Source organism: Microcaecilia unicolor, chromosome 6, assembly GCF_901765095.1.
Source record: "Microcaecilia unicolor chromosome 6, aMicUni1.1, whole genome shotgun sequence".
In the NCBI taxonomy this organism is placed as follows: domain Eukaryota; kingdom Metazoa; phylum Chordata; class Amphibia; order Gymnophiona; family Siphonopidae; genus Microcaecilia; species Microcaecilia unicolor.
Window position 1 is genome coordinate 73592942 of NC_044036.1, and position 24193 is coordinate 73617134.

The 24193-nt window shown below is 43.4% G+C and overlaps 1 protein-coding gene across 2 annotated transcripts in view; it reads left to right on the forward strand.

Moving 5' to 3' along the window:
- FNBP1L (formin binding protein 1 like) overlaps positions 1–24193 on the forward strand; it is a 250502-nt gene that overhangs the window by 78997 nt on the left and 147312 nt on the right. For both annotated transcript variants that reach the window (XM_030205455.1, XM_030205454.1), the window contains exon 2: positions 7186–7301. In XM_030205455.1, coding sequence (XP_030061315.1) covers positions 7186–7301 — 116 coding nt within the window. The remainder of the gene's footprint in view (positions 1–7185; positions 7302–24193) is intronic.

Genomic DNA, 24193 nt, shown 5'->3' on the forward strand with positions numbered 1-24193 from the left:
TGTCAATAGTAGCACAAAGATTGCACACTAGACGCTAAACCAAGGCAGTCACAAAATGCGTGAAATATTGCCATATGTATAGCACTGTCAACGTCTCTAAATTACTGGCAGAAAGACATATTAGACAACCTGAATTACTATTGAAGATTTGTTGACATTGTGAATGCTAAGTGTGCCATCTGCCAGACTACCGGGTATATCTCAGGCCAGGTGTAATGATCTTCAAGCAGTACAGAATGCATCAGCATACGTGTTAGTGGGAGTAAGTCATTTTGAACATATTATTCTAGTATTAAAGTAATTTCTTTGGCTGACAGTTGCCTATAGAATGGATTGTAAGTTGCTGGTTTTGTTTTTTAAGTCTCTTGGTTTGACGCCTCAGTACTTTCAGTGGGTACTGGAGGTTTACCATCTCTCCCCCCTCCTCACTTTTCTTGTGCTGGGTGTTGCACTCTGAGAGAAAACAGCTACTTCACTTGCCAGATACCTTGCAGATATGCAATAAAGAAATACTTCTTTATTAGGGGCCCAGTGTTGTGGAATAAACTGCCCGATTGGTTAAGAAATATTCCAAACTTATAATGTACTTGTTTATTCAGGATTTTTTTAAAGGTTTTATTGTGTTCTATGACATTATACAGCTGAATTTGTGGTGTTTATTGAATTTTAAGGATGCTTTATTGTAACCCACCTAGGAATATGTGGGCCCTATGGGGGTCTTTTACAAAGCTGCAGTAGCATTTTTAGCTTTTAGTAGAAATCATTTATGGGCGTCTCACCTTTTACCACCAACTGATTTCTACAGTGAGCTAAAAACCCTACCATAGCTTAGTAAAAGACCCCCTAAATGTTTTACATAAAATAAAAGACATATATACCAGAAGGGTGCAAATATCAAGAGAAGGAATATTACTTCTACCCACCATCAGGAATCAGTTGTTGAACTGAGCCCAGTACAGTTGATAAGAAGATTAAAGAGAATTAGTATTTTGGAAAGCCAGTTCACTAATAGCCTCCATACTGCCACTGAGAAATAAAAAGACTCTGCTTGGAACGTGTGAGGTCCATTACAGTAATGTTTGGCATACTTTTTGAGACTTATTCATGGTTATTGTTGCCTCCTTTCTTCCTGTGGAATTGCGAACAGGATGCTAGGATTTATTAAAAGGATGGTGAAGAATACCGAAAATACTATAATGCCTTTGTATCGCTCCATGGTGCATCCACACCTTGAGTATTGTGTTCAGTTCTGGTTGCCGTATCTCAAAAAAGATATAGCAGAATTAGAAAAGGTTCAAAGAAAAGCAACCAAAATGATAAAGGGGGTGGAACTCCTCTTGTTTGAAGAAAGGCTAAACAGGTTAGGGCTCCTCAGCTTGGAAAAGAGACGGATGAGGGGAGATGTTTGAGGTCTACAAAATCCTGAGCGGTGTAGTAGAAGTGAATCAGTTTTTTACTCATTCCAAAAGTGCAAAGACTAGGTAACACTCGAGGAAGTTAAATGGCAATACTTTTAAAACATATAGGAGGAAATATTTTTTCACTCAACAAATAGTTAAGCTCTGGAACCCTTTGCCGGAGGATGTGGTAACAGCGATTAGCATATCTGGGTTTAAAAAAGGTTTGGACAAGTTCATGGAGGAAAAGTCCATAGTCTGCTATTGAGACAGGCATGGGAAGCAACTGCTTGCCCTGGGATTTGTAGTATGGAGTGTTGCCACAATTTGGGTTTTTGCCAGGTATTTGTGACCTGGCCTGGCCACTGTTTGGGAAACAGGATACTGGGCTGGATGGACCATTGGTCTGACCCAGTATGGCTACTCTTATGTTTTTCAATGACATTTTGAAAAGCAGGATGCAAGTTTAGGCAGATGAGCCTGAAGAGATGTGGCTTCTGTGAGCTCATCTGTTAAATGACTTGAGATTTGAGAGGCATGGTCTTACATTTAAAAAAATGGTTGCATATCATGGGTCTGACACAGAGCATGGCTTGCCAGACGCTTTTGCTGGCTTATTTATAACCATTGAGGGAACTAGAGCAAGCCTGACTATGACTGGAAAATGGTTAGCGACTCCTGGTATGATTTTCAGCATTTGAAGTTTATTTATTGCTGCTTTGCAATTAGTTCTGAGCTGATGTAAATCCTGTCCAAGTGTATGACTGTGTGTCACTGGAATATATTTACTTGTGAATTCAGATAGGATGTCTATTTCTAAAGTCTGTGCTCTGTGAGATTGGTTAAATGGGGCCACTGGAGAAGTAAAAGTTTATTTTGCCTGCCTTTTCTTTTCCCAGACCCTAGAATTCCCCCTTTCAGCCAGCTTATTTGTAGATGCAGTCTTCTTGGACCTGTTCTACTGAAATTATGTAAATATATCTACTCTTTAACGCCGCTTTTAACTCCTAATCACTACTTACTTGCCCTGTACCCCTTTTATCCCCTCTTTAATTCCGTTACCTCTTAGTTCTGTCTGTCTGTCTGTCCTACTTAGATTGTGAGCTCTTTGAGCAGGGACTGTCTTTTTATGTATGATGTACAGCGCTGCGTATGCCTTGTAGCGCTATAGAAATGATAAGTAGTAGTAGTAGTACTCTTTAGTGAGTGGAGGAGTGGCCTAGTGGTTAGGGTGGTGGACTTTGGTCCTGGGGAACTGAGGAGCTGAGTTTGATTCCCGGCACAGGCAGCTCCTTGTGACTCTGGGCAAGTCGCTTAACCCTCCATTGCCTGCCACATAGAGCCTGCCATGAGTGGGAAAGCGTGGGGTACAAATGTAACAAAAATTAAAAAAATAAATAAATAAAATTTCAAATCCATCACAGCTTTGTATTAAATTATTGGGTTCTGCAAGGACAACATTCGAGGGCATGTGGATTTTGAAATAAAAAAAAAATATGGATGCTTTTTAATGAGTGATTTGTCACTTTGAGATTTTAGGGTATATGCTGGGGTGGGGGAGGGGAGAAGGCTTAGATACCTGAAACATTTGCAAGACTTCAGTGTTCAGAAACTTTGTTGGCTGCAGACTATAAGCAGTAGGGACAACAGAAGCATTATTTTCTTCTGCAATGAAGAAATTAATTCTTTTAGTGGCTCTGACCCTCAGCTTCTGATCAAAAGCAACTTAATAGGACTTCATTTGGATGCAAGGCTGATAGCGCCAAATCAATTAGCAAAAAAAACAAAAAAATTAAAGAACTCCAAGACTTGCAGACAGTTGAAATGCAGCAATAATCTGGATCAATGCTGTAGATTTGCTCCACTGGTATAATTTTTTTTTTTTATTGAAGGTGCACATTTTGATAGATACAGACAGGAAGGTTATATGGGAAATTCTCCCAGCTACATGGTTGAATCTAATACAGTTTGCTTGAAGTGACTGATCCATTGTCCCTATGTCTAATGATTTAATCAACCTTTGCAAGAAAGCCTGGCACAGCGCTTATCAGGCAATGCTAATGTAACCTGCAGAGCAACCCAATGAAGAATTTGACATCTGGTCTTTTTGTTGCATGGTAACCTGTTGTATGTGGTGGTTTTAGTTAATTTTTAACTTTATCTAACAAACCTGCATGGGAACTGGTTCAGAAGAGTTTAAGATTGCTTAGAGAATCTCTCTAAGAAAAGCTGTTCATCAGTTAGGAGAGATTTTAAGTGAATAGCTTTCCTTTAATGTGTTTGATCATACCTATATGATAGTCATGTTAGTGATAGCTTTAGTGGTGGTGTTTAATTTGCTTTCTTCTTTTTTTTTTATTTTAATTTTATTAAGGTTCCTGGCGTACACTGGCAAACAAAAAAAAACTTTCTAGGCTGAAAGATTAAGATTGTCTGATTTTTTTTGACTCAGTATATTTCCTCCATCTCCTTTGGGCCTCTAACTCAGCTGGAACCCTAGGAAACAGAGAAAATGAGAACAGATAAAAACCATAGGATAGGAGGTTTAATAATAGGAGACGGCATGACGTCAATAAGGTGAAGCCATTCCCGCCCGTCCCCCCGCACAGCCACCATATTGGTGACACCAAAACAAACTATCTGCTGCCGCATGCTTGTTGGTATCATTTTTATTTAATCTCAGTTACAGAAACGTGCCGGCTTGTACAGGTATGGATGTACATGGAGGAACTGTTAGAATGGAATAACCTTTTATCGATTAGAGTAGTAATTACTTCTAAATCATAATCAGTGTGTTGTTTCGAGGGGTTGGTTATAGGGACACCCTAGCCAAGTTGTATGGGCGTTGAGATGTTTTCACCTAGTAAAGGGCCACTAAATGGACATCGTGTTATGAGAACCTGGTGCTCAACATTCTGAGTTGTTATTTTTAACTACAAAGGTTTTTTTTAAACCTTAATTAGGTTGAAACCTGGAAGCATTTAAAATCTTGTTTTCCTGTGCCTAAATCGAAAGAGAAAGATGGTATTTGGGAACATGCTCCTTTTGTTTGTAGAATATTATCAAAATACACTTGATATTTTTTATTACCACTATTTGAAAGGGAGGTATTGAATAATGAGGGAAATGCTACCTTCATGTAGAAGTCCAGAGTCAGTCTAAATATGTCAGTTCTGTTGTACGTATTTATTTCTACTTAGTCTGTTTGGATGTAAATGCAAACAGCACACTGTTAGCCTACAAGTTCATACAAAGTTAATGCTCGTCATTGGTTCGTTAATGGCTCGTTAAGTTTAGTGCATCTGGCCCTTGGTTTGGGATCTGGCACCATAAGCTTTTGTTTGCAACTACATGGAGATTTTTCTCCTGATATCTCCCCTCCCAACTTACATTCATCTAGTGATTGCAGTAAGGGTCCTGGGTTGTGACTAATAAACCAGGGCTCTTTTTGGTATCCTTCAGTTATGGACTCTGAATTCAGCTACTACATGTCACTGTTAGATGATGATTAATGCACCCCCCCCCCCCCCCACCAGGGGACTGTGAATGCTTCCTCACCAACCCCAACTGACTGAAAAGCAGAAGATCTGAAATGAGAATCAAACTAAGGTCCCTCCACATCATGCCATTACAGTTTTTTATATTTTCAGGATGTGCTATATTTTTTATCCTTTCAGAGAGTTTTACAGAGAATATAAATGTAAGTGTGGAATTTGATATTGTTTGTGAAAATCAATAAAAAGATTTAAATATAAATCAAACATTTTCTCAGTGCAACTCATGGAATTTCTTCACATGCATCTTTTGCTGTAGCTTGTTTAAAACTGCTATAACAATGTTCTGAAGTGGGCTCATCTGGTACTTTGCTTGAATTCTGCAGGCACTATTTAGACAAAAGTAATGCTAAAATACAGCTTTACAGAGGGAATTGTCTGGATTTTGCTCACTTTCTTTTCTGGATATATGGGTGTTATAATTATTCTCACTTCCCTGCTTTTAGCCTTCGTAGTTTCAGGCCACTGCACAGGGCAAGTATATTTGGAAGGAGCCTTCACAAATGAAAACAAACGTAGTACCAAACTGCAAAGCTGCAGGTATCTAGGTGGGGATTGGAGCAGACCCTCTTCCTTTGAGAGGTTTCATCCTAAACTTAGAATGCTCTTTTTCCGTGCACAGGTATTAACAAAATGTTTCATTTATTTTACTAATTTAACCAAGGTGGCGAACTTGCATAAAGAGCAATTTTCTCCCATAGACACAAAATCGGAGAATCCTTTTACCACATCACATCTTATAGGGGGTGAGAGGTAATAGGGGGTAATTTTATGAATTTTTTTTGGTGTGTAAAAGGCCTCATAAAATTACCTCATGGTGTGGGTGTGTGTGTATATATGTATTAGTACATGTTTTGGTTGTGGAGTTTAGGCAGAGTCACAGAGTACATGTGTAGGTTATAAAATGTGTGCATATTTGTGTATGTCCCCCATATACATTTACAGCAGCTCCTGTGCAGGGCTAAATGTAAGTGGCTACATTTTAGCCACAATTCCTTCACCCTCTGTGAGACTGTAGGGGTCCCCACTTTGCCCTCTAATCTAGGCAGCCTTTTAGGAGCTATATAGATTTAGGCAGCGAGTATGTGTATAAATGTCAGTATTGTAGTTATTTATATATGTAAATGACAACAATCTGGCTGCATACTATTCTATAAGTGTGCAGCTATCTTCAGTGGCATGTACTTTGCAGGTGGACATTCACTTGGGCAGAGCACACATTTTTATCCACGTACTTGTAGAATATTCTAAGTTATGGGCACATCTCCCCAATCTAGGTGTGAGCATTTATAACAGCTCTATGGCTGCAGTAAACACTCGTGTTTACACTGGTATTCTGTAAAGGGCACTATGGGGTCCTTCTACTAAGCCGTGGTAGAAAGTGGCCTGTGGTAGTGTGGGTGTGCACCGGGCCAGTTTTTACCGCATCTACAAAAAATGGCTTTTTTAAAATGGGACAGGAAAAGATGAAACCAGCGCACACCCAAAACCATCCTGAGCCCTTAACGCCACCCATTGATCTAGTGGTAAAGGCTCACGTTCTACATGCACAGTGACCGGTTGGTGCATACCAAGTGCCGATTACCGTGCGTAGGAGGAAATAATTCATCCACGTGGTATGGGCATAGGAGGGCGTGCTGACCTGGCGGTAAGCTCATTTGGGCGTAGCCTACCGCAGCTTAGTAAAAGGGCCCCATGTGCCTATGTTACTTTATGAATAAGCTCTAAATAGATGCCTCTTTATTGAAGTGCCATCTTGGGGCTTGCTCACCAGTGAATTTGGTGAATATTTAAAACTGTTCCTTCCTAATTAAAGGTTTGCTCATTGTGTTGAAAATGAAAGAAAGTTCTATTTCACGGTCCATTGGAAAGATTGACAGTCTGCGGACCTGATTTATTAAGGTCTTTATGCATGGAATAGGAGAAAGCAGACTCTATATAGTAAACTGTTATCTGAATTTAAAAGCAGCATTTTAAAGACTATTACACAGACCTGTCAATCTGGGCTATTTCTGGATACTCTGTTCAGAATAATTATTTAGAGAGATTTATTATTTCTTATGAGTCCAGGCACCAGGCTGCTATTGGCAGGTTTACTAAATTACTGAGTTTTCTGAATCCATATTATCTTCTCGGATGCAGTTTGTTTAAATCTTACCAAAAATTACAGTGCAGTAAAAGTGTTTCAGGTCGAGACCTTTCTCCTTTTTAATTTGTTTCCTTTCTCTTTGTAGGATCAGTTCGATAACCTGGAGAAACACACCCAGTGGGGTATTGACTTCTTGGAAAGATATGCCAAATTTGTAAAAGAGAGAATAGAGATTGAGCAGAACTATGCAAAACAGCTGAGGTAAGTTTCCAGCCCATTGGGCCCTTTCTGAGAAGATGACTAAAAGTTAACTCGAAGTGCAGCATCCGATTTCCAAAATGGGCATCTAGTTCTTCTAGATGAAAGTATTGAGTTGATCTTTTCAGGAACATTAACATTTTGGGTCTTTAACTTCTAACTTGTCTGAAAGAGAGCTCCATTTGTTCTTTAAGCAATTGATTCTCAAACTCTTAGGCACAGAATGGATCAGGTGGAGGTAGGGAACTTCAGGGAAGTATTAATTTGCGGAGGGGTTTGAGGAATGTTGGGTTTGAAATAACTTGCGGTAGAGCTAGATTCAAGGAGGAAAAAAAAGGAACTGACTGCCATTTTTGCAAGGAAAGAAGAAAGCCTAAAATTATTATAGAGAAAAAAAGTGGTGTGGTCTAAAGAACCAGGGCAGCCCAAACTGACCTGACCACCCCACCAACCCCATCCAGTCTTTTACAGAATATCCAAAATGAATATGTAGGAGAGAGATTATCATGTGCTTCCTTCAATGTATGCAAACTTATCTCTGTCACAACAAAAAGATTTTATTGAAGATACCGTGTATGAACAAATCGCCCGACACAGGCCGTGTTGTGACATTGATCTGCTGGCTTTCTTTCCCATATTGGATTTTGCAGATCGTTTGCCTTGTTGTTTTTTGCAAACTTATCTCTTCCATATTCACTGTGGATACTCTAACAACATGATGGCCGAGTGATTTCCTCCAGGACAGTTTAAACCGTCTTTTCTGAGTCATTTCTTCAGGCCCTCTTCATACTGAAACTCAGTGCCAGAGTCTTTGAAGACTGAATACTTAATATTTTTTAAAAAGTTACTTAATATTTAAAAAGAATACAAGAAATAGAAAGTAGTTGCTCCTAGGTTTTAACAACCACATGGTGACTGTAGCCAGAGCCAACCAAGGAGAGGCAAAGCAGCAGCAGCAGAGAAAAGACACGCGTCTTTTGCTGTGCTGTGCAGATGATTTAAAAGTGCTGAGCGGATACGAGAAGAGGGCTGATGCTGGGAGAGAAGTCTGATCTTGGGGCTGGGAATAGGGGAGGGGGCAGGGACTGTAGTCTCTCTTTCTCTCTTTTTTTTTTTTTTTTGTTCTACTAGTGGATAGAAGACATACAATAATGAACCATCATAAATGACCTAACATCAAAACTCTATCAGAACCAGATAAAAGCGAATTCTCTACACCTGATTGCTTCAATCAGTTTGTCACTAATGAACATTAACGCATTACCCCTTTATCTCTTATGCCTGAAATGAACTGTTTATCCAACTTACTTTATAACTTACTTTAACATTTATGATCTTTAATATAACACTACTTTGTATTTCTCATTCCGGAAATGGCGATCGCCATTACGGCATAATGTAAGCTACATTGAGCCTGCAAAAAGGTGGGAAAATGTGGGATACAAATGCAACAAATAAATAAATAAATAAATAAAGAATCAATCTCTGTTTTCCTTGTGTAACTGCAGTGAGGGATTCTTTTAAAGTGGCTTCTGTAGAGCAGTCGGGCTGGTTCTCTTTCCGCATTTGGTGTACTGATGATCTTGAATATTTGCAGTGCTAACTTTTCATAGGTAGAGTTAATGTAGCAGCTTCAGTTCTTGACCTGGTGCTGGTATGGTATAAGCTTCTGAGTATCTATTTGCAAGTTTTTTGTTGCTTCTCACAGTATTTGGTAGTGGAGGTCATTTGTGTTGCTCTCACTGATGTGACACCAGAGTGTGAGCAGAATGGTTTTGTATATTGAGTGTAACATGAAACATTCTACTTCTGCTCTGTACCCATTGTTGGGAGTTGTATTGGTTAGTGTGGGAGTGTCCCATGTGAGTGAATAATTATATTCTATATCGATGTTCTCAGCCCAGTCCTTGGGGCACACCCAGCGAGTCGGGTTTTCAGGATACCCATGGTGAATATGCATGAGATAGATTTGCATATTCTGCTTCCTTTGTATGCATATTCATTGTGGCTATCCTGAAAACCTGACTGGCTAGGTATGTGGCTTGGGGTGGGAACTGAGGAGTGAAGTTGGGACGGAGCTTGTCTGTTCCCTCCCTCCCAAAACAAAAAAGGTGTTCCACTGCTCCCGGACTGCAGGCTAGTTTGATTACATGTCCTAGTAAAGGACCAAAAGTGCAATATTCTGCTGGTAGCCAAGCTTCTGTGGCTGATAGCTGGGAGATATCCTTAGCACAGTGGGTAGAAGTAAGGAAGGAAGATGCTCACAGCTATAGCCTTGTTTGCTATCAAGCTTATAGAGCTAACAGCTACGAGCTGCCCTTTGTCAGAACAGGGGAGGCAGGGGAGAGCGTGCAGACTGCATGAGCCTAATGATTATCTATCCACATCTACTGTCGTGCTATATTGTATCTGTACCTTTTGGTTGAGTGTTGGAGGGAGGGGGGCGCCCATTAAACAAATGACCTTGGCAGCTCAAGAGTCTGGAGCTGAAAGCCAATGTACAGGCATATTTATTTAAAAAAAACCAAAAACTATTGTTCAGCAAAGAAGCTAATGTTTCCTGGCCAAATGTTGTGGTTTTCAGTGGAGTAGACTTCCTCTTTAAATTAGAGGAAGCTTCTGGGCCCTTGTTGATAATCATTTAACCCTGATTCTCAGTCAGAGTTCTCCTTGTAAACTAATACTGTTGTTTTAGTGTAATGAAACATAAGAATTGTCTTGAAGAGTCAAGAACATCTAGATATAATAAAAGAGAAAATCTCATTAGCACTTTTGTGCCACATGAACTTGATCTTACCACATCACCACCCTGTATTTGTTCACACACCGGAGCCTGCAAAGGCCTCTCCGGTACTATGTAAGCCACATTGAGCCTACAAATAGGTGGGAAAATGTGGGATACAAATGTAACAAATAAATAAATACTTTATTTAATTGAATAAATCAGTAGAAGAGGTTGCTTTATAGAGGAAATAAAATCACTTTGCAAAATCCAGGGTGACACAAGAGAAAACCAAACCATGTTATAAAGTGAGATTAATTTGACAGAATCATACAGTGAAGCAAATATATCAATTTAGTAGTCTGGAAAAGAAACAAGGCATTGCACCCAGAAGGTTAATATCCATGACACAGACACACTCAATAAGAGACAAAGAGGGGACATGAAAGTATGTTCAGTATACAGTGAAGCATAACATCCCCTTTTTATGGGACCTGGCAGTTTCCTCTTGCTCCTTAAGGTTTCCAGCTCAGCTGGACCTGCTGCTGAGATAAATCACTATGGGCTCCGATGCACAAAAGTCCCCGTAAAAAAAACTGTGTTTGTTTAGATCCTCAGTAGAAGTTACCAAGTTCAAAATATTGAGCGATGCTCAAAGGAAATCTCATGCAAATGAGCTGCATGCAATTCCAGCAAGCAGCTCGGTAGGGAAAGCACCTAGCGCATGTGTAGAACAGTCACTCGCTAAGCATCAGTGCTATGCGCATGCCCAGAACTGCGTGTGTTGTGGATACGACAGTCACTCGCTAAGCATCAATGCTATGAGCATGCCCAGTACTGCATGTATTGTGGCTGCGCCTCGACAGTGTTCCATGGCAATTTTTTTTACAGTTTCTTTTTGAAGGTTTCCTCGCCAACTTTCACGACCCAGGGGGAGGGGTTTATTGTCTATATGTGCTTGTATGAAAGCCTTATGTAGCTTTTTTTTCTAACTGTGGGTGCCATTGGTGCGCATCCACAACGTTCTTCAGCCTTTTTCTTTTATTCAAAGACAGCTTCTTCACAGTGCTGTTACGTGCAGGACACACACATGTGCAAATACTATTAAAATATGACAGCAGACTGCTCTGCTGAGAAGTCATACTACGACAGCTCCAGACCTCCTGTAAAATTTTTGCTTGTTAAAGGTAGGCACTCCTTTCTGTGCATCGCTCGGAAACGACTATGCATCGTTCGGAATGCTCATTTTAATACTAATCTGCTCATTGTAACACATTTGCATAGGATACTCATTGGCTGCTATTGGGAATGGTAAAAACCATGCAGAACCCCTTTGTGCATTATTCGCTGAATACTGTGCATGCTAAACTGATTAGAACCAGTCTAAATCAGATGTTGCTAGCATGGTAAGCTTTGTGCATCAGGCCCGAGACTTAATTTTAGGCATATTTTGCTGAAGCCATAGCGCCTTTTGGAAAGGGTCTATCCATCTGTCCTTTGTTCTTTGTGCAAACAAATGTGTATGGAGTAAGCAAAAACTGGAAGAAAAGTAAGTGACTGGGAGGCCAGACCCCCCACCACCTGAAGTGCAGAAAGGGGAAGTTGTGAAGAAAGGAGCAGCATGCTGACAGGGACCCAGCTCACTCTGACACAGGAAGACACTACACAAAGTCCAGACACGGTCTACAGGCCTTGAGCATGTGTTAAACACTCACCCTAGGGTGGCTTTTCCTATATTGTCTGTCTAATCCATGGCCTATTAATTCCTTTCAATTAAGAGTCTTTCTAAATTTTCTTGTTATATAACTGCTCTATATCCAAGCAAATAATCAAAATGACTATTATTCAGGCAGTAGTTGTGCCTTAATTCTAAGGGAATCAAAGTAGAGACTTAAAGCTTGCCCCCATATGTCTCCAGTTCTCTGCTTTGAAAAAAGAGTGACCCAATTCAGGAAAGAATTAGCTGCTCTGAAAGGAGCCCCCCATAGGATTCAGTATGAAGCCTATCTACCTCTTCTCTCACAGAGAATTGAGCAACCCCGGAATAAATGGGTTATTTTGGGTTCTAGGAATAAGCAGAGACTTCCTCTTCCCCCCTCCAGGTCTGGAGGTTCTGTTTTACCTGGGTGTATTGGCAGTGTTACACTAGCAGGCATATTTTCAAAGCACTTTGGGAGGCTAAGTTCCATAGGTTTCTATGGAACTTTGGGAGGCTAAGTGCTTTGAAAATGAGCCTCAAAGGGTTTTACCTTGGATGAAGTGGCAGTATTACACCTTAAGATATAAGTATTGCCCCTGAATCAGCCCTACTGGGCAAAAGACGAGTGTGTCAAGTGCCTTACTATCCAGCTTTCTACAATAAAGGCTTTTTTAAAATCTACCTTCATCGTGTCTGCTTCTTTGACTTCCATTTTACTTTGGATTCTGGCAGGATATAAAATGTTACAGAAAAATACCCACTTCCCCAAAAGGTACCGCCTTCTCTGCTCTGGAAAATGAGGATGCTTCAGGAATAAAATGGAGAAGATTTCAGTAAAGAAAAATGACACCCAATGTATACAATGTCAAAAGAGCTTAAAACAAAAAGCTGCTACAGTTAGGAGACTTCATTATTAAAGGAATCCACTTGGGATCAAATTTCAAGGGACAGAAAAAGGTTAAATGCCTCTCGGGATTCTCAGCTAGAAGGAACACAAATCAAATTCTTAGTGACATCAGAGAAGAGAAGAAAGTAAGGATTATAAAACTGATGTTATCCATCGGGGAATAAATGAGCTGGTTAGAAATAGCATCTCTGCAGTACAAAGAGACTTTGACATTGTGGTGGAGAAACTTAAACCCCATAGTCATTACTGTAGCAGTAAGAGGAATAGTGGGAGTGGAACAGCGGTGGTAAGGAGGAAGTAGGAGAGCAGGAGTAAGAGCTGAGCAAAAGCAGTAAGGTGGAAGTAGGAAAGGAGCAGCGGGAGTGGAGCAGCAGTGGTAAGGGTGGAAGCAGTGGTAGTAGGAGATGGTAAGAGAGAAGCAGAGACAGTAGGAGCGGAGCAGCGATGGTAAGAGGGAAGCAGTGGGAGTAGAAGAGGAGCAGCAGTGATAAAGTATGTTTGCCCCCTTACTTGAAACAGGCTAAGTGAATCAATAAGAGGGGAGCAGTGGCAATAAGAGAGAAGCAGTTGGAGGGGAACAGTGACCTGATGAGAGAGGCAAAAATAGATGTGGGTCCAGGTGAAGCACGCATAGTTGTTTGTTGCCCTGGTAGCAGCAACAGAAAGGAGGGCAGGAGAGAGAGAGAGACAGAGGAGGGTGCAGGCTGGGGAGAGGGGTATGAGACACAGAGATTGGGTGAAGACTAGGGGAGGGTAGTATAGGGGTATGAGAGAGAGAGACTGGGCAAAGGCTGAGGGGGTATGAGAAAGAGAGAGTGAGGCTGGGTGTGTGTGTGTGTGTGTGTGAGAAAGAGACTGGGTGAAGGTTGGGGGGTGAGAGAGAGAGACTAGTGGGGACCCAGGCTATGGTGACATTTCAGACAGAGGCGATTACCTCTTTGCTTCACCTATCAAGGCCATGCTGTCACACAGTTGACAGCCTGCTTGGGGAAGAAGACTGCTTGCTTCTGGCAGTGATTGCAGAAGCACCTTAAGGGACTGATCTACTAAAGTTTTGTTGCCCACAGACACAAAATAGGAAAAGAGCCTTAGTAGATCAGTTTCTAAAAAAGCAACTGCAGATGTGGGAAGGGATCCCCCCCCCCCCCAAAAGAAGTTCACTGAGAACCACTTTGGTTCTACCACAAAAAGGCGTGACCCTTATTGGAGAGATGGGGAAGGAGATGCGAGAGAGGTTTCGACTGCTGGTTCCTAATTTTTTGGGCTGGCTTCTATATTTAATAAAAATTTGTTGAGGCTTGACCTATATAGATTTATACATTCAAATTTGGGAAAACAAATATTTAAATTATAAAATCACCAAGTTAATATGTGGGATTTTTATGATTGTAATGCATAATTCCATGACCTTGTATTGTTGGTTTATATGTTTGTTGAAGTTACCTACTGTTAGGGATTATTGATTATCCCATACATGTAAGAGGGCCTCTTTTTGCGCAGTGCGTTTTATATGAAATCAGTTGCCCCAAAATATTTGTGAAACACAGAATTAGTGTCCTGGCAGAAGCTCAAAACATGACTTTCTGAGTGCCTGCGAGGCTTAGTATGGGTGGGCCAAAATTGTACTGTTAATAATAGCTATGAAATTTAGTGGTGATGTAATATTTATTTATAACATTTATATTCCACATTATCCCAGCAACCTGAATTCAATATGGCTAACAGTGCAGTGAAATTGCATCATACAGAACACAAAGTGAACATACTACTAGTGCATTGCAATAGAAAGAGAAAGTAAAATAAAAAAACAATATAGAAGAATGAAAACAAAGATTCAGTAACCAAAACTTAACTAGGTAGGGAGATCAGTATCCACACCTAAAAATTTCCCAGAGAGGAAAGTTTTAAACATTTTACAGAATATTATGTAATCACACTGACCCCTAATTGACTTCGGCAAGGAGTGCCAACATTTCATGCCCTGATAAGCAAATCCTGCCGCAAGAACTGATTTGTAAACAAATTTTTTACAACTTGGATAGTGAAGCACTAGATAATCTCTAGACCCAAGAACAGTATTACCTGGTGGAAGATTAACGAGAGATAACATATAGCCAGGGGCTAGGCCATACCATACAATATTTACATAAGTATATAAGTATTGCCGTACTGGGATAGACTGAAGGTCCATCAAGCCCAGCATCCTGTTTCCAACAGTAGCCTAGCCATTTCAGGTCACAAGTACTTGGCAAGATCCCAAAGCTGCTTATTCTAGAAATAAGCAGTGGATTTTTCCAAAGTCCATTTTAATAATGGTCTATGAACTTTTCCTTTAGGAAGCCATCCAAACCTTTTTTAAACCCTGCAAAGCTAACTGCTTTTACTACATTCTCTGGCAACAAATTCCAGAGTTTAATTTACTACTTTGTAGCTTCATTGCGTGCCCTCTAGTCCTTGTATTTTTGGAAAGAGTAAACAAGCAATTCACATCTACCCATTCCTCTGCACTCATTATTTTATAGACCTCTATCATATCTCCCCTCAGCCGTTTTTTCTCTAAGCTGAAGAGCCCTAGTCACTTTAGCCTTTCCTGATAGGGAAGTTATCCCATCCCCTTTATTATTTTCGTCGCCCTTCTCTGTACCTTTTCTAATTCCACTATATCTTTTTTGAGATATGGTGTGTGGTTGCACCATGGAGGCATTATAATGCCCTCATTTTCGTTTTCCATTCCTTTCCTAATAATACCTAACATTCTATTTGCTTTCTTCACCGCCGCTGCACACTGAGCAGAGGGTTTCAATTTATCATCAATGATGATGCCTAGATCCCTTTTTTTTTTCCATATTTTTATTAAAGGTTTTCAAAGTACAACAGGAGCAAACAGTACACAACAGAAGCGAATACACAAAAACGAACTAAAACACAAAAAAACACCATGGCATCTGTGATAGATAAGTACACAAAGTTTAAAAGTGACCCTTGCTTTTATTGGGAGCCAATGTAGCTTATAGTAGTGGAGATGCCCCCTCAAGCCAAGCTGTGGTGTTCTTAACAGCAGTTCCCTGCAACCAGCATAGATTGCATTGCGATAGTCTAATTGTGACAAAATGAGTGTCTGCACTATGAATCTGAAAGTCACAGTAGGGAAGAAGGATCTAATTCTCTTCAGTTCCATAAGATTTTAATGGATTTGGACACAACACTGGATACTTGTAGATCAAAAGTTAGGTGACAATCAACAACCACTCCCAGTACTCTTAGTGTAGATTCCAACAGATAAGCAGTGTTGTCGATTGTAAAACTGTCTAAAGGTGTATGATCAAAAGGATTAGTGAGAACCAGGAATTTTGTTTTGGCCCTATTCAATTTTTTTTATTTGAAATCAGATGCCCAAGATGCCATCAAGTCTCAACCTGATTTAACCACTAACAGAATTTCTTGACAGTCTCATGTAAATTGATATCCGCATAAATAAAGGAATGGAACCCTTGTGTTTCCAGTAGCCTACCTAAAGGTGCCATCATGACATTAAATAAAATGGGAGACTGTGGTGTACCTCAGGGTTCTCCTCCGTCAAGAGTCCAGGGGGATGAGAGAGATCTAGACAATTTTACCTGATATGATCTAGCCATTAGGAAACCCTGGAACCACTTAAGGACATCGCCACAGATTCTGAAGTGACCTAGCAAATGAAGTAGTATGACATGGTCAAGTACATCAAAAGCACTCGATATTTCAAACTGTAACAGAACCCTTCTCCCTAAGCTAATTTCTTTCCTCATTGCCACAAAAGTGGTTAAACCATTTCACTACTGTAACATGGTCTGAATCCTGATTGTAAGCTGTGTTTTTAATGTTTTATGATTTGTGGGCAATAAATAAATACGCATGTACAACGCAACTCTGCCCAAACTATGCCTCTGGGGACTTCTACACTTGGAACATATATAACTGCGTACTTGTATGCATGTATTCTGTGGCACAGGCTTATAAAAGCCATTTTTCACGTGTAAAACCGGCTTTAACTGCAGAAAAAAAGCTTTTATAAAATTACATCCATAATATACATTAAAACAAAAGTCCGAAACTTTCTTCACATCCCAAATGGGTTTGTTCTGTTGCAATACATTTTAATTCATTAATTCTGTAACTGCTGTGCATAGTTATGGGATTAACATTGGTGAGAAGCAGGAGCTCAGTGCAGATAAATCAGAAAAGGTAGGGGCATTGACAGCCTTCAGGCTAAAGATTAATTTAAGTATAATGAGGAAAACTGGTAGGACTTTCTTCTGCTGAGTGCATGCAAAGCATGGCCCATGGTCTGTGGGCTGTATTTTACTTGTTTACTTTTTATATTTATAACCCAACTTTCCATCAGCATTCTCAAAGCAAGAAGCAATGCATAAGATATTAAAATGACAAAAGATAGAATAAAAAAACTTGCATAAAAACCAACACACATTCTAATTAAGTAAAAGAGCAAAATAAGCTAATTAAAAGAACAACATAAAGATTACATTGTATAAATTCCTATCAACAAGCTAAAGGGAAACCTCCAACTTTAAGGCAATTCATATAGCTAAAGCTTGACCCTGGTGTTGGTCCAGTTTGCTGCACTGACTAAAACTAGTTGGCATTTGAATATATGGATCATATATGTAACAGGGCCAGACTGTATGGATACTGAGTGCACTTAGCGGCAGAAATCTGCTTTCTAATGTAGGCTTTGCATACAGTGGTAAGAAACATTTGAAATCGATACAGGTCTGTGGATTAGCTGCACAAAGTACAAGGTATGAAATGGTACTCGCAAGCAGTCAGTTACAGCAGAGACAGGCAGCGTTGCTGTGCAGTCTAGCGCTGAAAGGTTCCCAGGCATAATTAAAGAACATGCATTAGAAACCCCAACCTGGTGCATGGGAAAAGACTCTAATTGAAGGCATTCATAATTCTACAACAGACTCGACAAAAGCTTAGAAGGGTAATGACATGTAAAATACTGCATGTAAATTAGGTAAATAATCTAGCACTAGACTATAGATACTCCATCAAACATGGCCGAAATTGAAAGGACACTTAAAGATGGAATGCATTAGAATTAATTAAAGCACATTTCTGAAGCTAGGTCAGCTGTAAATGCACTAAACTGGATGTGTGTAATTTGAATTTGTGAAAGGCAAGATAAATAATGGTGGTGACCGACCAGAGTAATGCAATATTTTGATCAGGGCCTCCTGTATCACATTGACATTGGGCACAAAGTAGTGACTTTTTTGTGTGTGTAAACTGTTCTACAACCGACTTTATAGTTTGCCACTAAACAGTGGTATAAGAAAACCCCTTCTGAGTTCCTGCAGTCTTCTCAGCCAGAAACGCACAAGACCCAGGTTCTTAAATGTGAATAGCGTACAGTATTCTAGTGTTCGTTACATAATGTTCAGAAGTCTGCCAGGGCTGGTGTTAGGAGGTGGCAAATGGAGCAATTGCCCTGAATCCCTGGGGGACCCCAAGTCTGCTTCAAACTGAAGGAGGCTTAGCCTGCAGGTGGGCTTTGGAGGCATCTCCCCAGTTTCTGCCCTGAGCCCTTGCTTATCTGATACCAGCCATGGTGTCTGCTGCTGTTTCTTGAGTGAGCTGAGAGGAGGTCTAGCAGTAGAGCAGCAGGATTGCAATTTGTTTCAAGTGGGAGCCTCTGCTGGCAAGAGAGAAAATTGGATATGGATTTTAGATTTGATTCCTTGTCTTCTCTAATCTTAGCTTAAGATCAGTTATAGGTATGATAGGTATTTCTCTGCCTAAGAGGGCTTAAAAGTTTAAGGGCTATATTTACTGAAAGGTGCTAACACCTATCAATGCGCACTGTTTACCATAAGTCTGTTTACCATAGTGTTAGGGTCAGGGCTGTGGAGTCGGTACACCAAACCTTCGACTCCGACTCCTCTATTTTCTACTGTCCAACTACAACTCTGACTCCTACTATCCAGCTTACTTTCGAAAGTGATGGGCGCCCATATTTCGATCCAAATTGGGAGATGGGCGCCTTTCTCCAGTGGGCGCCCAAATCGGTATAATCGAAAGCCGATTTTGGGTGCCTCCAACTGCAATCTGTCACAGGAATGAACAAAGTTGACGGGGGCATGTCGGAGGCGTGGTGAAGGCAGGACTGGGGCGTGTTTATTGGCCGAGCAGAGATGGGCACCCTCGGGCGATAATGGAAAAAAGAAAAGCGTTTTTAGCGAGAAATTGGGTCACTTTTCTGGACCCTTTTTTCTCGCGAACAAGCCCCCCAAAAGTGCCCCAACTGCCCAGATGACCACTGGAGGGAATCGGGGATGACCTCCCCTGACTCCCCCAGTGGTCACAAACCCCCTCCCACCAAAAAAAAAAAGAACTGTCAAAACTTTTTTTTCCAGCCTGTATGCCAGCCTCAAATGTCATACCCAGCTCCATCACAGCAGTATGCAGGTCCCTGGAGCAGTTGTTAGTGGGTGCAGTGGACTTCACCCAGGTGGACCCAGGCCCACCCCCCCCCTACCTGTTACACTTGTGGTGGTAAATAGGAGCCCTCCAAACCGCCCCCAAAACCCACTGTACCCACATCTAGGTGCCCCCCTTCAGCCATAAGGGCTAGGGTAATGGTGTCGATTTGTGGGCAGTGGGTTTTGGGGGGGATTTGAGGGGCTCAGCAACCAAAGGAAGGGAACTGTGGACTTCGGAGGTATTTTGCTTTTTATTTTAAATTGTTACAAGTGCCCCCTAGGGTGCCTGGTTGGTGTCCTGGCATGTGAGGGGGACCAGTGCACTACGAATCCTGACCCCTTGCATGACCAAATGCCTTGGATTTGTTCGTTTTTGAGCTGGGCGCCTTCGGTTTCCATTATCGCTGAGGTTATCAATAGAAATCAAACAAAATAAAACATGGAAAAGAAAATAAGATGATACCTTTTTTATTGGACATAACTTAATACATTTCTTGATTAGCTTTCGAAGGTTGCCCTTCTTCGTCAGATCGGAAATAAGCAAATGTGCTAGCTGACAGTGTATAAAAGTGAAAACATTCAAGCATTACTATGACAGTCTGACAGGGTGGGAGGATGGGGGTGGGTAGGAGGTATGCATGGGGACATCAAAGCATATCATTGATATTCTAACAGGATGGGTGTGGATAGGTGAGGGGTGGGGTGATCAACAGAGACATACAGCTTTATGGTTTATAATGGGCTAGGAACCCCAGATCCTTGTTAAGTCCTTTCTGTTGGGTGTTAAAATATTCAATCATTCTGACTTCAAAGGTCTTAAGTTCTTGTATGGTTTTAAAGTTACCTTTCAGGATTCTCACTGTGAAGTCACTGGTACAGTGTCCTGGTCCTGTAAAATGTTGACCAACAGGTGTGGGAACCCTACTGGCACCAGCATTGTTCATGTGATGTCTATGTAAATTGAATCTTGTCTTAAGCATCTGGCCTGTTTCTCCAATATAGCATCCTTCGTTACATTTTTTACACTGAATGATATATACCACATTGGAAGATGAGCAAGTGAAAGATCCCTTTATGTTGAATATCTTTCCTTTGTGGATGACTTTGGGGTCCTGTGAAATATTTTGGCATAGTTTGCAACTGGATAAATTACAGGGAAGTGTGCCCTTCCATATCATCAAGCTGATCAATCCATAGACTGGTGGGTTGTGTCCATCTACCAGCAGGTGGAGATAGAGAGCAAACTTTTGCCTCCCTATATGTGGTCATGTGCTGCTGGAAACTCCTCAGTATGTTCTCTATCTCAGCAGGTGGTGGTCACACACAGCAGCAGCTCTGGCTAGGCCTCCAAGCCTAATCCTTAGGTTTTGTTGAGGCCTGGGGTTGAGGGCTCTTTTGAGCAAGTGCAAACCTGGTGGTGCCAGGTCCCTCCTTTTCTCCCCCCTCCCGCTGGCTCCGTTAAAAAAAAAAAAAAAAAAAAAAAAAATTTTAAACGTCCTTAAAGGCGTTTATTTCGACGTTTATTTAAACGTTCATTGCAGCTACTCACTGGGACACCAGTTCGTTACAGCTCGGAGCGGCAAGCAGGTAATTTTACCTTTTTATAGCGGGCAGGGGGTTCCCCGATTCTTCTCCTCGTGGCATATGGCGTCGGAGGGCGAGGGCGCAAAGGGTCGCTCCCCGGATCGCTGGAGCGCTTCTAGAGGGGATGCGGGGGTTTTACAGCCTGATTCGCCCTTGATGGGTGACAGTTTAGTGACCGATGAATGTCCCGGTCCTTCCTCTGGCGTGGCAGTTTTTCCCGCCATAAACGCCCATCCCCCGCTCCTCGCCTCCGCCATCTTGGCCGGCCACGCGGCTCGGACGGCTTCTTCGTGGGCCGCCCTTGAGGTTGGAGACATTAATGCCATGAACGCCCTTAATTTGAGCGACGGCACAAAAGCGGCTAAAGTTAAGCGCCGTTCTTCCCGCGCGGCTCCTTCGCGGAGTGTCGCGCCGGACGCCATTTTGGATGCGCAGCATGTCTCTCCCCCGCTCTTGCGAGCGCCGGTTGAGGGTGCGTCTAGGGCTGTTGCCCAGGCTGCGGAAGTGCACAGTCTGGGGGGTTTCTCCCCCGAGTTTGTTTTGCTGCTGCATCAGGCTTTCCTCATGCAAAATGCTGCCCCTGCTCCCTCTTCTGGTAAAGAGGTTGAGGTTCCCAGAGGTAAACGCCCTCGGGTTGATTCCCAGGCCTTGGAGGACTTTGTCTCCTCCGATGTAGATGAGGGCAGCGTGTCTGAGGTCTCCCAACGGTCCTTTGCGGATTCCTTGGAGGAGATAGATCCCCGCTCGGATGGAGCGGATGACCCCTCTGCAGCGCGGTTTTTTAGCCCAGAGGATTTGCCCAACCTGTGGTTACAGGCCATGGACACTTTGAAGATTTCCTCTCCGGAGGACGTCTCTCCCTCAGCCCCTGTTGGCTCTGCCATTATGCTGGGGACGAAGCGCCCGCCTAGAACCTTCCACGTGCATGATGCCATGCACACCTTAATTTCGGCTCAATGGGATGTCCCGGAAGCGAGCCTTAAAGTGGCTAGGGCTATGTCCCGCCTCTATCCTTTGGCTGTGAGTGAACGTGAGGCCTATCTGTGGCCTACCGTGGATTCTTTAATCACTGCGGTGACTAAGAAAACGGCTTTGCCGGTGGAAGGTGGCACGGCCCTAAAGGACGCCCAAGACAGAAGATTGGAGGCGGCCTTAAGGTCGTCCTTTGAGGCGGCTGCTTTAAGTTTGCAGGCCTCAGTTTGCGGCTCCTATGTGGCCAGGGCGTGCCTGACTATGGTGCAGCGGGCTTCCCCCTCGGATCATTCCTTGAGGGCTGATTGGCCGGCCCTGGAATCGGGCTTAGCCTATTTGGCAGACTTGCTGTATGATGTCTTGAGGGCCTCAGCTAAAGGCATGGCTCAGACAATCTCTGCGCGGCGGTGGCTTTGGCTGAAACATTGGTCTGCTGACCACGCCTCTAAATCCCGCCTGGCTAGATTGCCTTATAAAGGCAAGCTGCTCTTTGGGGTCGAGCTGGACAAAATCGTGACCGATCTCGGCACGTCTAAGGGCAAGAAATTACCAGAGGTCAGGGCTCGGGCTAGTACTCGTCCCGGTACCTTTAGAGGACGGTTGCAGGAAGCCCGTCGGTACCGCCCGGGCAAGTCGGGCTCCTCTGCCCCTTCTTCCTTCAAGAGGAATTTCTCCCCCAAGCAGCATTCCTTTCGCAGAGACCGCCGTCCCGGAGGTGCTCCCTCCGGTCCTCCCCCAGGGTCTCGTACCCAATGACGGGGCCTTGGTCCACGCCCCAGTGCAGATTGGAGGGCGGCTGTCCTCGTTTCTGGGCGAGTGGACCACAATAACTTCAGAAGCGTGGGTGCTGGAAGTCATCAGAGACGGCTACAAGCTAGAGTTCTGCCGACCCTTAAAGGACGGGTTCGTACTCTCTCCCTGCAAGTCTCCGGTCAAAGCTGTGGCAGTGCAGCAGACCTTGGACAATCTGATCCGCCTGGGCGCGGTCGTTCCGGTGCCAGAAAGTCAGCTTGGCAAGGGACGTTACTCCATTTACTTTGTGGTACCAAAGAAAGGAGGTTCTGTCCGGCCTATCCTCGACCTCAAAGGGGTCAATCGGGCCTTGAAAGTGCGGCACTTTCGCATGGAGACTCTCCGCTCTGTTATAGCGGCAGTGAAGGCAGGAGAGTTCCTGGCATCCTTGGACATCAAGGAAGCGTACCTGCATATTCCCATCTGGCCTCCTCATCAACGCTTTCTGCGTTTTGCAGTCCTGGGACGACACTTCCAGTTCAGAGCCCTCCCATTCGGGTTGGCTACTGCTCCGCGGACCTTTTCCAAAGTAATGGTGGTCATCGCGGCCTTCCTACGAAAGGAAGGGGTACAAGTCCATCCTTATCTGGACGACTGGTTGATCCGAGCCCCCTCTTATGCAGAGTGCGGCAAAGCTGTGAACCGGGTAGTTGCTCTTTTGAGCTCCCTGGGATGGATCATCAACTGGGAGAAGAGCCAGCTGCGCCCGACTCAGTCCCTGGAGTACCTGGGAGTTCGATTCGACACCCACGTGGGCAGAGTGTTCCTGCCAGACAATCGGATTGTCAAACTTCAGGCTCAGGTGGACCAGTTCCTAGTAGCCTCTCCTCCTCGGGCTTGGGACTATGTGCAGCTGTTGGGCTCTATGACGGCCGCGATGGAAGTAGTGCCCTGGGCCAGGGCTCATATGAGACCACTTCAACAATCTTTGCTGCGGCGCTGGACTCCGATGTCGGAGGATTATGCTGTGCGCCTTCCCTTGGACCCAGCAGTGCGCAAGGCGCTGAGCTGGTGGATGCAGACAGACAAGTTGTCTGCGGGAATGCCTCTGGTGACCCCAGAGTGGATTGTCGTCACGACGGACGCCTCTTTGTTGGGCTGGGGAGCCCACTGCTTGGGAAGGACAGCGCAGGGGCTCTGGTCTCCTGCAGAGGCAAAGTGGTCTATCAACCTCCTGGAACTCAGAGCCATTCGGTTGGCGCTTTTGGAGTTCATCCCGGTACTGGTGTTGAAGCCTGTACGGGTCCTGTCAGACAATGCCACGGCTGTGGCCTATGTCAACCGCCAGGGAGGTACCAAGAGCGCCCCTCTAGCCAAGGAGGCTATGAATCTTTGCCAGTGGGCGGAAGCGAACCTGGAGCAGCTTTCTGCGGCCCACATTGCCGGAGTCATGAATGTCAAGGCGGACTTTCTCAGTCGCCATACCTGGGAGCCCGGAGACTGGCAACTATCTGCTCAGGCGTTCTTGGACATCACGAAGCGCTGGGGCCGGCCGAGCCTAGATCTGATGGCGTCATCGGCCAATTGCCAAGTGCCGCGCTTTTTCAGCAGAGGACGGGACCCTCGATCCCTGGGAGTAGATGCTCTTCTCCAACAGTGGCCGACGCAAGAGCTCCTCTATGTGTTCCCGCCCTGGCCCATGGTGGGCAGGGTGCTAGACCGGGTGGCAAAGCATCCCGGCAGGGTAATCCTGGTGGGTCCGGATTGGCCCAGACGTCCCTGGTATGCGGACTTGAT